General features: G+C 37.3%; 2 protein-coding genes across 2 annotated transcripts in view; both read right to left on the bottom strand.

The window, feature by feature from the left end:
- slc16a10 (solute carrier family 16 member 10) overlaps positions 1-5,340 on the bottom strand; it is a 32,449-nt gene extending 27,109 nt beyond the window's left edge. The window contains exon 1 of the mRNA XM_044105644.1: positions 3,914-5,340. Coding sequence (XP_043961579.1) covers positions 3,914-4,244 — 331 coding nt within the window. The 5' untranslated portion in view covers positions 4,245-5,340. The remainder of the gene's footprint in view (positions 1-3,913) is intronic.
- A 2,075-nt stretch (positions 5,341-7,415) lies between these two features.
- On the bottom strand, positions 7,416-13,979 carry rpf2 (ribosome production factor 2 homolog). The gene is made up of 10 exons (XM_044105643.1): positions 13,813-13,979; positions 13,009-13,141; positions 12,692-12,729; positions 11,955-11,994; positions 11,787-11,868; positions 11,571-11,647; positions 10,495-10,594; positions 10,312-10,414; positions 9,186-9,330; positions 7,416-7,829 (listed from the first exon to the last, which is right to left on the bottom strand). The coding sequence occupies exons 1-10, from the start codon at positions 13,833-13,835 to the stop codon at positions 7,653-7,655; spliced, it is 918 nt and encodes a 305-aa protein (XP_043961578.1). The 5' UTR covers positions 13,836-13,979; the 3' UTR covers positions 7,416-7,652.
- Positions 13,980-14,590: the final 611 nt, after the last annotated feature.

The raw sequence follows: 14,590 nt of genomic DNA, 5'->3' as shown, positions 1-14,590 counted from the left end.
GCATCCCTGGAGTTCTGTGTTTGTGATTTATATTTAGGGGAAGCACCGAGGGCCAGTTTGAGAACAGACAGGGACAGCTGCAGAACAGCTGGAAATAATAGCGCTGTCACACAGATCCAATGAGAGAAAAGTTAAACACTCATCAGATAGCGCAAGATGTACATCACATCCATCAGCTGAGCAAAAGAAATGCTCTGAAACTGAAAAAACAAGACAAAATTAAAAGGGAAAACAGAAATACAACTATATAGTCCCAAAACAATATTTTACATATCGCCTTAAGACAAGCTAATAAGGGCTAAATGAATTTAAGTGTCAGGGAGTCGCTATGAATATACTAAATGACTGGCAAAGCCAATAAAACGACTAAAAGGTGGCATGTAATTTTTACATATAAATGTAAAAATTCATATGTACATATGAATGTACATATGAAGTACATTCATATATAAAAACAAACAAAAAAAAACAACAGTTACAGATTATTTTAGATGTTTTTATGGAAGTCCCCAAGTCGTTGAACCCCTGCAGCTCACACTTCCAGACTGATCTCAACAAGCTTCACTCCAACCATCGTCATTTAAGGAATATTACAATTCTGATTCTGAAGCTCATATCACGACTTGGCTAGCTTTACATCAGGCTCGTATCAGACTTAATGCAACATTACAACATATTTATAGGCAAATACTAACCACTGACACATTAAGTCATAGAGGACAGGCTAAAATATTTAGCAAGAACACCTGTGGTGGATTGGTTCATGACTTGGCTGATTTCGCAATGAAAATCTGAGCAAAGCAAGATATCTTGTGGGGTTCCTCAAGGCGTTATTCTCCAGCCTTGAGGAACAACCTACAACAACCTACTGGTCTATAATAAAATCAGTCTAACACGACCTCAGAAAACACTAGGGGTGCACCGAATCATCAGCCAGCTAACTCATCAGTGCCGATATCCTTAATTTTGGGAGACAGATTTATACATGTAAAGCCAATCTTGTCTACCCTGGCAAAGGTCTAAAAATCCACCAGTGTCCTCTGCTCTCCTGTGAGAAAGGTTTGGCTGATCGAGCCCAACGTTCTTGCTATTTTGAGCAATATTCCAGGGAAAAAAAAAATTGGTATTGGTCAAAATCGGAATCGGCAGGTAAAGCTTTTTAAAAGATATTCCTGTCACAAAAACGACTGAAAACTGAGCCGATTTAAAATCAGTGCACTAGTTTTCTGTCTTCAAAAGGAGATTCATTATTATTTTGGGCTACCAGGCTCAGGTGTACAAATCTAAGAAACTTGTCAGGTATGAACTATCTAGGTCCATCCAGGTTCTACTTCTTTACACGGTACTCTGACTAAAATCAAAACAGAGTCTTATTTATTCCGTTGCATTTGAATACATTGTTTTTTTTGTTTTCTTCTGGTGTTTTTACAGATAATAATTATTTAAGATATTATAACAAGTTGGTTGTTTTTTAACAAAATATAAGAAGAACACCGGTCTAGTTTTCATGTTCTATCATAGATTGCATCTCTCAGAACGGTTCTGAGTTGGAAAAGATAACAGAAAACAGAACCTTGATCCCTGGTGTCAATGCCCTCTCCACACATGACCATGCCTCCAGTCATCATATGAGATACTGCACGTTTTTACAGCCTCTTCCAGGTGGTTGAGCAAGAGCTGAAGCTTTGAAGATTATTTAAACTCACTGAAACCAGAGTTCAACTGCTGAAGATGCCTAACAAATCATGACAAAATATGCAACAACCAAAACTTTTTGCTGAATCTAGCATCCCAATTTCACATTCCTGTTGCATCACAACTTTATTTATAACAGAGTTAAAGATCAGTTCATCCATTAGAAGCTGGGGACTGTGGTACAGACTTCCCCAAATGTAATAAGCTGCAGCACCAGCTTATTACACGTCTCTAAGATGTTCAGGAAACAGAAAACCAACACCTTCTTTGTGCTGTTTTTAATCCTATATGCTCATCTTTCAGACAGCACCATTGATAACAGGTGGCTATAATCACAGTGGAACAAGCTCATAATTACATTATTCATGGACAAATCCATCCTGTTTTACTCACTCACACACACTCACACACAAATTTCCTCATTATATTTCCCAGTCTAACTTCTGTCAGTCTTCTACTATGTACAGCTTTAGACCAAAGAGAAAGATTCTGTGAATTAGTAAGATCTTGGTAAACCTACACCAAAAATAACTTTGTTATTGCAAAATCACTTTTTACATGTTTGGGTTCACTGGACCTGCTTTCACTCATTCAGCTGCTGATTTGAGGTGATGTTTTTTTCTCTTTATTTTAAAACGAGTTCATAAGACCCGCAGCATGATGCAACCACCACCATGTTTGACAACTGATAGTATTGTTAGGTTTAAAAGTCTTCTCCACTAAAAACGTTTCTCCAGAATACATTCGGTACTTTTTTATTTGGCAGCTATAAATCTAAGTCAGTAAGGATCACATATGGGGTTCCTCAAGGCTGTGTTCTTGGCTCACTTTACGGAAAATTATGACACCTATGATCAAATGCTAATAACAGGCAAATTTATGTATCTGCATCACTGCCCCTCCATTATAGTCGGATTCTATGCATTATATGAGCAAATGGGTCAGCATTTGTTCCAATTTCATACACAGTTCAAAATCAGCACTGAACCAACTCCATTAGACCAAAACACCAAAGAGCATGAAGAAGAAACGTTGGTGTAATTACGGGATCATAGTATTAACAACAAACTCTGCTACTAAATTATTGTTTTACTGTCTTAGAAACATAATGAGAATAAACTGAAAAGAATAAACAGGAGACAGAAAAACGAGTCCATGCTTTCAATGTCAATGTGTTTGATCAACCAAAACAGGCAGCTCAGCATATTCAAAAACCAAGACTAGGACATAGAAAATGAATCATATTTCACTAGTGTTTAAGTCATTGTGGCCCTTAATTGACTTAAAAACTTATGATTTTACAAGTTTAAAATCATAGTGACATTTATCTTGCTTGTTGGGTGTTACCTATCAAGATCCGTAAAAGCATTAGACACACATGTGATGACTCTGGCTCCAGAACATACAGAGACAGAATTTAACACCAATGCTCCTCTGAAAACTCGAGATGTGCAGAGTGTTGTTGATTTTTTTAAAAGAGGACTCAAAAGTCTTATTCCCAAAAAAGGTCAAACTTCATGTCTGAGGAATGGATCTGTTTTAAACATGCAGTCAACCTTTTCTGTCATTTCATGAGATTATTCTTGCTCTTTAATTTCATTTTTCTATCCATCCATTCCTTTGAGTTGCCTTGTGGATGAATGTTCCAAGTAAATTAGACTAGCAATTGTTTTTCTTATTGCTATAGCATACAAAATATACCTTTTAATAACTTTTTTGCAGCTGTAGTTCTTATTTATTTGTCTATTTATTTAATATTTATTATTAGCTTCAAATAGCTCTTATTAAATACCCATTAAACCATGGGTAATTAAAAAAATAGTAAAAGCTTAAATTACATATTTAGTAATGAAGTAATTCTAGTAATTCGTAATTTAGTAATTCTATGAAGCTAGTAGCTGAGATTTTTTTTCAACAGTTATTGTAGTTATGCTAACTTGGACCACTGTTCTTTCGTTTGACTTGGGTGGGTTTTTCCCCTGGTCACGGCAGGAAACAACTTTTTTTTTTCTTCCTTCCTGTCTGAAGATGCCGTTAGCTCACTTTCAGTCAGTACAGTCATGACTAAATGTGAGAAAATGAGTCTAAAGAAAAGCAGCAGATGAAAGGACAGAGTGTGCTTGTGTTGAGGCTGCTGCTACAAAGGTTGCTGGTTCAACTCCATGTCTTCACGGTCTTACCCCAGAACTGACAGTGACAGTAAGCTGTAGCTACTCACAGGTTCTGAAACGCAGGTCCGGGTCGTCCTCTGAGCCGAACTCTTTCAACAGGGACACGAACAGTAAGCCGAAGGAGTTTTGGATCCCGAACACCGAGCCGTTGCACCACATGGATGCCAGCATAACCACCCAGCCCCAGCCGCCCTCGGGGTGGACGAACTCGACCTCCTCCGCCGCAGGAGGAGAGGCTTTCTCCGCCAAGTTCATCTTACACTCCCCGTTCTTCTCCTCCTCCTCAGTCTTCTCCTCCGCAGAGACCGGCTCCACCGGCACGTCTCCGGCGGTAGGGTCTTTTTTGTCACTTTCCGTCACATTGTTCCCCTCTGTCATTGTTTCTCTTGAAGATGAAGCAGCTCAGAGAAGAAAAAGTTGGAGGAGTTTTTGACGGGGACTCGGGAGATATAAAAATATAAGCTGTCGGAACGATAACGGGGCCGCTCTGGGTCAAGGTGAGGCTGCGTTCATTGAGATAAAGCTGTGGTTCCTGAGGTTCTGTAACTCACATAACTGTCAAAAAGCTGCTGTTGCAATATTATAAATAGATATCACCGAGGGGCGGGGCTCCGGGGCATCCCGCAGCTCATTGGATGCTGGGGGCCACGCATTGCATCAGAGGAGTCACTTTTCCAACTCTGCAGAGTTCTGGAGAAACGAGACGTCCCGTTTGCTTATCAATATGACAGAATACCACAGAGGAAACTGAACCAGCATCAGGAACTTCTTTAATTACTAGTGTCCCCAAAACAACTGGAAAGGATCCAGGCAAAGTTGTTGGCCCCTGACAGATTTATTGTTTGTGTTGTGTGTGTGTGTTTTTTTTTATTTTTCAACCAAAAGCATCACATCAATAATCACATCTTAAGGATAGTCTGAATAAATCCAAATTGCAGCTTTCAAATAATAACTTCTTTAAGAGCTGCAACTTATTATTTTAGCAATCAATCATTCAATCAATTATTCTGAAGATTGATCGATTTATCGGATAAAAAAGTGGCACATTCTGGGGAGTTTTCATTTAACTCTTTCAGCCTTCTTCAAACAATATTTGAAACACATTAAAAGATGCGAAGAAACATCTAATTTTTGTAAAATACAAAAAGAAACATTACAATATACCGAAACACTGTTAACAGTGATTCATGTTATATCAGTCAAGAAACTAATTCATTTCGTTAACTCGCAGTAGCTGATTTCTGTCTTTGTACATTATATTTTTGTCATTGTACATTATATTTTGAGCTTTTAACGTGTTGTAATTTCCGGACTTCTACTTTTCCCCAAACGCTTTGAACGCTGCAATGCGGCTTTATTCAAATGTTACCAGCGGGTTTAGAAAGGCTGGACTGCTGATGAAGAGGACGGCATACGCTCAAGAAACAGCTCGACCTCAAGACGAACGTGACGTTGAGAAAGACAACAAAAGACTAGGACGTGTTATGTTTAAAGCTGTTCAAAACCAACATTAAAAATATAGATTTAACACATAAATGAAAGGTCTACCTGCTGAAATGTTATTTTCAAAAAGTAGTTTTGATCTGACCAACACGGCTGCGCAGTTGGTTGCAATGTTGCCTTGCAGCAAGAAGGTCCTGGGTTCGATTCCCTGTGTGTGTGTGTGTGTGTGTGTGTGTGTGTGTGTGTGTGTGTGTGTGTGTGTGTGTGTGTGCGTAGGTGTGTGCGTGTGTGTGTGTGTGTGTGTGTGTGTATGGTTGTTTGTCATGTCTGTCTCTGTGTTGCCTTGCGACAGACTGGTGACCCCCCTCTCACCCGAAACGTTTGCTGGAGATGAGATAGGCACCAGGTCCCCTCCCCGATAGAGACAAGGCTGTACATAAAATGGATGGATGGACTTTTGATCTGACCAACAGGCCTCATCTGAATTCATATTCTAATTTCTTGAATATATGGCATTAGTCATTTACCGAACAAATCTAAAAGCTAATATTTTGAAGATTGGAATCTGCTGACTAAAGTGTTATGCACAAGATCCTTTTTGTCTGCAATTCTGTCCAAATATTGAGTCTTTGTAGCCCTGTAATTTGTGTTTCAACATTAAACAATATGAAGTTTTAGAAATTCAGTTTGCAAGCTAAAAACAATTTACAGTAACAAATAACAATTTAGAAACAAAGTCAGCCAAATAGTTGATCAAATAAGTCAAAGTAGTTTGGTTTGTCATAAAATCTAGGCTGGATCATTTTTGATTTATTTATTGTTAATAAATAAATTAACAAAAAATTAATTGTTAATTTTTTGTTAATTCTCTTTCGTTTCTCTTTTATTGCAATATAAGAACCAAATGTTGACTCCGTGTACTAAAGGAATTGTCACAATTTGGATTGTTTGGAACTTTACTGCAATGGTTGAAATATCCGAGTCAAAGCAATAAATGCACAAGATTAACTGATTAAGTAAATAGTACAGCATCAGTCAGGCTCTCCACAAATCTGCCTTTTGAACCGACCAATATCTAGTGTATACTGCTTACCCTTTTCTAATTTCAATCTGTGCACACATATACAGAAAGCATTACTCTGGAACACTTGTTGGGAACAGTTTTAGAATGTTTTCCTTTCCATTAAAAAAAAACCTGAACACAGTGAACGTGCTTCCATCTGTCCAGGGATCAGAGGCCGGAATCAGTTTGAAAAGCAAACCCACCAGATTAATTTGAAAGTACTTGTCATCATTGATAAACCGGAACTTCATTTCCTGCTGATGCATGTTGCGAATGAGTGTGAAAAGCCTCCAGATGGCTCCATCTGCAGTGAGTGGACACTGTTTACTGTCCTGATTTAGTCAGGAAGCTGCATCTAAGTTTTAGTCCAACTGTTAATAGATGCTAGCAGAAACACTGCTTTCATTTATTTATTTATTTCCCATATAAATAAATTCCAAACATGTTCTTAACTGAACGGTTTATATAACGGTGCTTTCACTACTTTATCATTAACAATTTATAAAAAAATCTATAATATTCTCCAAGTGAAAATTATTGTTGACCAAAATGGTGGTTTCAGAAATGGGCGACATGGCTCTCTGCCCAGGGCAGCAACACCTGGAGGGAAAACAAGACAAAATTTAAACTAATGCAAGTTGTACCCTGAAAAAGTTTACTAATGAGTGTCAATTAAGGGGCGAATAGGCGCCCTCATGTGGTGTGCAGGGGGACCATGTTGTTGAACTCCATTATTAGCTGGTGATAGAAAATTCTGTATCCGATTGAAAGCTTTTGGTTTGACACCCAGTTAAAGGAGTATTTCATATTTATGAATCTACGCAGCATTTGACCATCTCAGGTCCAAAATCTTAAATACTTAAGACGGGTCAGACTTCAAGAAATCCTTAAAAATATTTTTTAAAGCTTCATCACACTAGGATTATTTTAGATTGAGATTTGAAAACCTCAACGTTGACCTGGAACCTTTGGCGTCGTGGTTTAGGAGCACTGAACATGGGTTGGAAACCATTGGGTTCCAAATAAAATTACAAAGCCTAAAAGTTTAGATTTTTTTTTATTAGTATTTTTTCCTTTTAAACGATGTAGACAAAAAAAAAACTGACTGAAATGTTTCTACAACGTGATAATTAGGAGATGTTGGAATATTTTCTGACTTCCTGAAAGTCACATGAAAAAAGACCCACATATGGGTCTGCAGTGGACTGGAGGCTGGTCACATGCCAGGAGGCCCTGACGGCAACACATGAGCTGATGTCCATGAATCCGTTTCCATGGCTTCAGCTCTCCACTTTGGCCACTTTAGGTTCCTGATCTTCATTAACCACCTCCCCCTTCCTCTTCCTCAGGCCCTTCATCTTCCTCGTTTTCAGCTTGGACAGATCCTGTTTCTGCATGTGCACCCGGCCAAACGAGGTTCCAAAAACATCATGGGAAATGTTCTTCTTCTTCTTTGGCTGTAGTAATAAAAATAACAACAAAAAAACAGGTGTTTTAACATCAGAACTGTCAAGCTGAACAAGGTCTTCATCATGAGGTGCCCTCTACCACCATCTTGAGGACATTTACAGACATTACACATAACATCTTACAACACTTTGGTTTTTAGAATTGAAGTAAGTACTTTGCCTGCTTATTTATTTAAAAATATATTGTATTTGAAATGGTCCTGGGTTATATTCATCTAGTTATAGAACCGTGCAGTCTGGTGGTTTAATTTGGTACCTGTAATACAACAGTATTACAAGTTTAGACTCGTACTGTATTTGGTAACGAAAACATATGAATACTTGCTATATACAATATATTCTACTTTTAAAGGATATCCACAAAAAGGGTGAATATAGTATTTATTATAGATTTGTGTGTGAGCTTGGTGTTGGCATAGATTGTTAGTTTTATCTTGTGAACTGTTATGGTAACATGGAGAACTACAATTTTTAAATTATGTATTACTACAATTTAATTGTTCCCTAATTATTCCCTTTGCCCCAATAAAGTAAGTTTAAATGGTGTTAAATTTTAATTAATGATATTTTCTGCTCATTAGTAAAAAGAACTCCGTTTCTCTAAAAAATGTTGCCACAGTATCAAAAATAGCGTAGAGTAATTTTCCTTCTATCAATATAAAGTGTGAAATCTTAGTACCATGACAACCATATAGTGACCTGGAGAAGCTTTAGTAATCCTGGGAAACATTTCCAACATCCACATTTAAAACTAATCTGAACAGTAAATATATTCAAATTTAAGGTAAAAATTACAACATAATGTACAAGACAAAAATATAGTAAGTAAATAAATGAATGTTAAAATTGTCAGTGAACGAAACAGGAAGTGCTTTTATTTTGGCTTTTGTAGCAGGAAGTGTCCTTGACATTGTGCAGCTAGCTTAGCATCAAGATTATTATTTTAATCTGAAATGATTCGTTGTTCTTGAACAGTGTTCAGTTTGCACAACGTAATCATTATTATGAAGCTACAGCTAACATGAACAGATGGTTAAGAGTCATTAACATCCAATAATTCACCAATTACTAATAATCAATACATTCAGAGTAAAAGGTGCAGCTGCTGCAGTCTGTAGCTAACATACCAGCTTCCGGTCACTCTTCATTACACCAGATAAAAACTACAATGAAGACTCGAGTCTCAGAACACAAGACAAAGTCAAGTCTTCCGGACAAAAGTCTAAACTGGATCTCAAGTCTTATGTTTACAATATTTTTTTTTAATAAATCATCTGTTCTCTGATGCTTTAATCCACTGAGATGCTGCTGTATATTGTCATTAGCAGCAGCAGTCAGGTTTACCTTCAGGGCTTTGGGCTGCCTGTGAGCCAGCTTGTACAGGTCATCTGACGCCAGGTGTGTCCTTCTCATGACAAAGTCAAACGATGGGCCGATCTCTTCCAGCTCAATCCTGGGCGTGCGACACCCAGACTTCTTCAACAGAGACCTGCTGACACACAATGACATGCCTGTTACCGTGGAGCCTCTGGTATCCTAAAAACTGAACTTCCTTCACTTCTCAACTTACTATTCATCTCAATCTTGTTCTCACTTGCCTTATTTCTTAACTCCAAACAGCCAATATCAGATTTGTCTCCATTTACTAACAGTTCAAGAAAGTACGAGAATTTAATTCAATCAGGAAAAAACACAAAATAAGATAAGTTTAAAACCACACATTAGAGACTAAATGCTTGGATACTTTTTATTTTGTGTGGTGTTGAGAATCAGTAATTATGTGTTTTCCTTTTATCTCTTTTAGCTAGTTGCTAAGCTAAAGGAAATGCAAATGAGAGCTAAGGGTAAAGGATGACACACTAGGGAACGCTCTCTTTGGAGCGTAGCTTAGATGGAGGCTAACAAAGGAGATCATAAAACTCTTCTGGGTTGCCATTTTGTTCGTTACCTCCTAAAGGTGTCATGTCAGAATGGACCGGCTGTATATTGGTAATACTAAATGGAATTTATAAGATCAACTCAATCTCATACATCAAGAACTCAGCATGGATAATTCTCAACAGTAGTTACACTAAATAATTAAATGCTAGATAATGCATCCATATTCCTGATGTCCTTTGGGATGACCATTTAATTTATAATCCGACAATTTAATGTTAGAAAATATTTTTGAAATAAATTCAAGTACAGACATCATTTTATAGTCTACCATGAACATAAATATTTATTTTTGATGGAAAACAGACACGTCACACCTCCCCTGCTGTAGTTTCATACCCATGTTTATCTTTTCTGATGTTAAGAGCCTGAACTTCATTGTCATTGTTTAATAAGAAACTACTCAGCAAGCAGCATAATGTAAATTACAAATTCAGGAAGTTTTTTTTTTATTGGTTTAAACCCAGAAGAAAAGTCACGTCCACCCCAGAGGGCATGTCTGAAGGGATTGAGGAACATTTCTTTTACTCGCCTGTAACTACGCATATAGATTTTTCCTTCCAGGGCAGTGAAGTGCAGAACGTGCTCCAGACCTGCCAGACGCACTGCAGGCACCGTGGGGCCTCTGAAGAAGTCTGACAGACAAACAAAAACGTCAGAAGAGCAGCTGCATGGCAGTAAGGAGCTCCAGTCCCTCAGAGTGATCTCTGCATACCTATGAGGAGGCTCTTTAGTCGTTTGTATTCGTTGTCGGTATCAAAAACTTCTCCGGCAAATATGAGCATGGGTTTGGTTCCTTCAGGAAACTTGCTGGTCTGGAACCAAAAGACAGGTTTTTTTTATTTTTTTTTATTATGGTCTGTTTCTGAGACTGGAGCCGTTATCTTAGGACAAGAACTGAATAAATATTATCATATTAATGCAATCTATTTCTACAGGATGTACAGCACAGACCAAAAGTTTGGACACACTTTCTAATTGAATTAAATTAGAAAGTGTGTCCAAACTTTGGATGTTTGACTCACCTACACTGCAAAGGGAAAACTGGTTCACCGAAGCTTTACTGAACTCCTCTATCGTTACGGACATTTTCCATAAACATTTTACTTACAACACTTCAGACACAGACATAGAAATTCACAACTAGAACTGAAATTAACAATTAATTTAGTAAACAATAAGATAAAAAAAAGAAACTGGCACATTCTGCATATTTTTCATTCAACCACTTAAGCCTTTTTTTTTAATAAAATTTTGAAAATGCAAATAAACAATTAATTAAATTTCTTATTTAAACATGGGATAAAATGTATTCCCTAAATGCCATAACCTGGCCTTGCATTAGCCATTGTTACATGCTTTTGATCGCATGTAACAAAAGATAATTCCTCTAACATCAACATGTGAAAAGCTCAACTTATCAAAACAAAGTAGATCTGTTGAGCATTCTTTGGATTAACTGATTAATAGCTGGACAGCAAAAGGTGCTTAGTAGGAAATTGTGTTGTTTTTTTTAAAGCAGTTGAACCAGGTGAAACTAAAACAATGATACTTGAGGATTTGTGAGAAAAATATATTTACAGAGAAAGGTGTTTTCATCATAATTCAAATTGCGCATTTTTTTTGTGCAGTTTTGGTTTAATTACTGCTCTGTGTGTCTCAGTAAACGGCCTTTTTTCCAGTTAATGATTAAATCGATGACTGACTTTTATTTCAATAGTCAATTAATCATGATTAATCATTTCTGCCCGGATCACCACCTGTCCATGGTAAACCCAATCAAACCATTACCTTGATCTGACTCAGAGAGATAAACTTCTCAATTCCTAGTTCAAACATGTCCAGGACATGGAAATCAAACATTCGACCTGCAAAGTATAAAAAAAAAATAAATAAATGAGAGACCACCCACAGTCGATGCAAACAAACACATCTCACACATTGAGTAATGGTGCCAGCTTTACTTTCAAGAGAGTTATCTCCAGGTAGCAGATGATCAGGATTTACCAAATATGAAGTTGTGGGGCCGTTTCTTGTTGTGGGAGCCGAACAGAAACAGAGAGCAGTCGGATTTCTTGGAGAAAAACTCCTGTAAAGGGACCAGGAAGGATCACTGCAAATACAGCAACTCACAGGGTAAAAGAAGCAAGTCAGATGACCGTGACACTGACTTACCAGGGATGTGGAGTCCTCAAAAGGCCGAGTAATATTCTTTCTGGAAATAACACACAACAGTATCTCCATTTAGAATATATACATGTATATATCTGTTAAATAATTAATAAAGGTGTTGATTTGTCATAATGTGCAACTATAATTACTGCAGGATGTTTAACTAACTTAAACCATTAGCAACTATAGAAATATTTACAATGCGTTTGGGTGACTTTTGATTCCATTTCATTATTTGTGAAACAGATTCAAGAATGTCAGGAATGTCGAAGTCTAAAGTCTGGATCAGCAGAAAGTTTTCAGTTTGTAAAAACATTACATGTTTTAGCCTTGAAATTAATTGTGGGACTTTAATCAGGTCAATTAGAGTCTAAGATTAGTTAATCAAATTTTAACCTAGAGCTGTATATAGCTAAAATAAACAACATTTTCAGTTCAAGAATCCACTTTGCTGCTAAATTATTATATAGATAAATAGAGATATTTATTGATTCTAATCTTTTTTTCATGATTTAATGTTTTTTAAACATCAGATTGGTACAAAGGGATATTCTGCCCAATCAGATATTCAGATTTCAAGTGTTTCAGGTCATTCATGGAACTTCTTTGGGAAAAAACAACATTAGATGTGGATTAGATTCAACAAGCATTAAAAATAAATAAAAAAACTTCCACCTACAGTTGACTAATACTCCTAAATGTGTTGAATCTGTCACAAACAAGCTTTTGGGTTTACTTACTTTTTATACAGCACAGCATTTGGTTTCTTCAAGGAATACTACAAAAAAAAAGAACACTTCTGTGAGATTACCTAATATTTTTTTCACAGCTCACTAATCTGGCATAAAAAAAAAACAAATACTGAGATCCACTTCTATGTGGTTACTATTCTTTCTCCCTGTAATGAAAATGTGCCAGCCACATAGAGGTGACACTACAAGCAATGGCATATTTTTGCACGTTTTTTATTCCACCCAACTTTGAAGCGAGTTATACATAATATGAAACTACACAGAACAAACAGAGTTTCTTTATAACCTCATCAGTAGCAGCTTACTATGTCTGTGAGGGCCGTAGTGACGGTCTGACTGGTGTTTCCTCCTTTCATGATCATGGTGTTCTTCACATCCTCAATTAGTTTGGGCGCTCTGCTCTCCAAGAAACGCTTTGACCGCTTTGTTTTCGGTTTTCTGAGGAAACCAGGAAAAGGCACAAGGTAACAAACCACCAGGGCTGCATCACGGTTATGGCAGAGGCAGTGATGTTTTAAGACCTTTAAAATCCGTAATTGTATAGTACTCTTAGGAAGAGAGTTTAAAAGCCTGACTTTGTATTTAAATAAGCCATTTATTTGAAATCTGTCAGCTAAACGTTTGAGAAAATAATTTTAGAAACTGAGAACGACCAGGTCATTGTTATGACAATGTATGCCTGATTAACGCTGGACACAGTAATGGTTTCTCTGTGCTAACTGCTGATTACTGTTCATCATGGCTTTGTGTTGGCATGTGTTACAAACACAAAACTTGTGTCAATGTGGAAACCGTTTGCCAATACTTTAATAAGGACAACAATCTTGACTGAAAATCACTAGATACCCGTGTACACGAGACTACTTAAGTAATACCACTTAAGTTTGGGCTCGACATTATAGACTTTAAAGATTAGAGAACATTCATGAGTGTGGGCTTAAAATTCCATAACCGTGAAAACAACCGTCTCTAATACAGAAAGAGTTAGCTAACTAGCGAGCACGCAAGTTAGGGTAAGTTTTCTTGCAAGGAAATGTTACATGAACGTGGAACAAATAGACATTTAAACCTAGCAGCTTCCTATAAAACAGTTCTCATAGTTTACTTACACTATTCCATCTAACTGCGTCATTTTTTAAGCCTTTATAACTGTCGTTTAGCAGTGCTGTGCTCGTGCTGCTCCTATATCCACGTGAAGCTTCGCACCGGAAGACAACAGGAAGTGCTTCTTCTTTGCTCATACGTTTGGTTAATATCGCTGTATGTGTTCCTGCCACCTGCAGTCAGACCTCTGCCACTGCAGTTCATATCTTTCTGTCAAATTAAGACATCAAAAAGACGTTTAAAGAAAAGAATGAATAATTCACATTCTGTCCATCAGGGGGCGATATGATCCTTCTCATTAACACACCGAGAGTCGCGCAGTTGGTAGCACTGGTGTCTTCTAGCTTAAGTACAATTCACAACACCTCATCTCAAGCCAATTTAGCACAAAAAAGTTAATTCAAATGCATTAATTCTAACAGAGCCTATTAATCAAACGGTTAAGTTTAGTTAATGTTTTCTAAGGAAACCCAGCAGATTGCATTGAATTGTGGGCTGACAGCATTCAGTAGTTAACATACCAGCCAACAATCGCTTGTGTTATGTTGTCTTTACAGCAATTCCTCATACTGAGCATGCTTGTGGTGACAGCAGGGAAGAAAAACTCCCCTTTAACAGAAAGGAACCTCCAGCAGAACCAGAACTTGGTGCAGTGACAAAGTAGTCTTTACTTTTGAATACTGTATTGGGCTAACTTGGTCAACCCTCCCTAAACCAAACTGCTTCTGTTAGGTACCACAGTAATAGGCCATGTACTAGCAGAAATGTTTTACTTCAGCTGAT

This window comes from Gambusia affinis, linkage group LG22 (assembly GCF_019740435.1).
Source record: "Gambusia affinis linkage group LG22, SWU_Gaff_1.0, whole genome shotgun sequence".
Lineage (NCBI taxonomy): Eukaryota > Metazoa > Chordata > Actinopteri > Cyprinodontiformes > Poeciliidae > Gambusia > Gambusia affinis.
The sequence above is the reverse complement of the archived record's forward strand: the minus strand, read 5'-3'. Positions and strand labels throughout refer to the sequence as shown.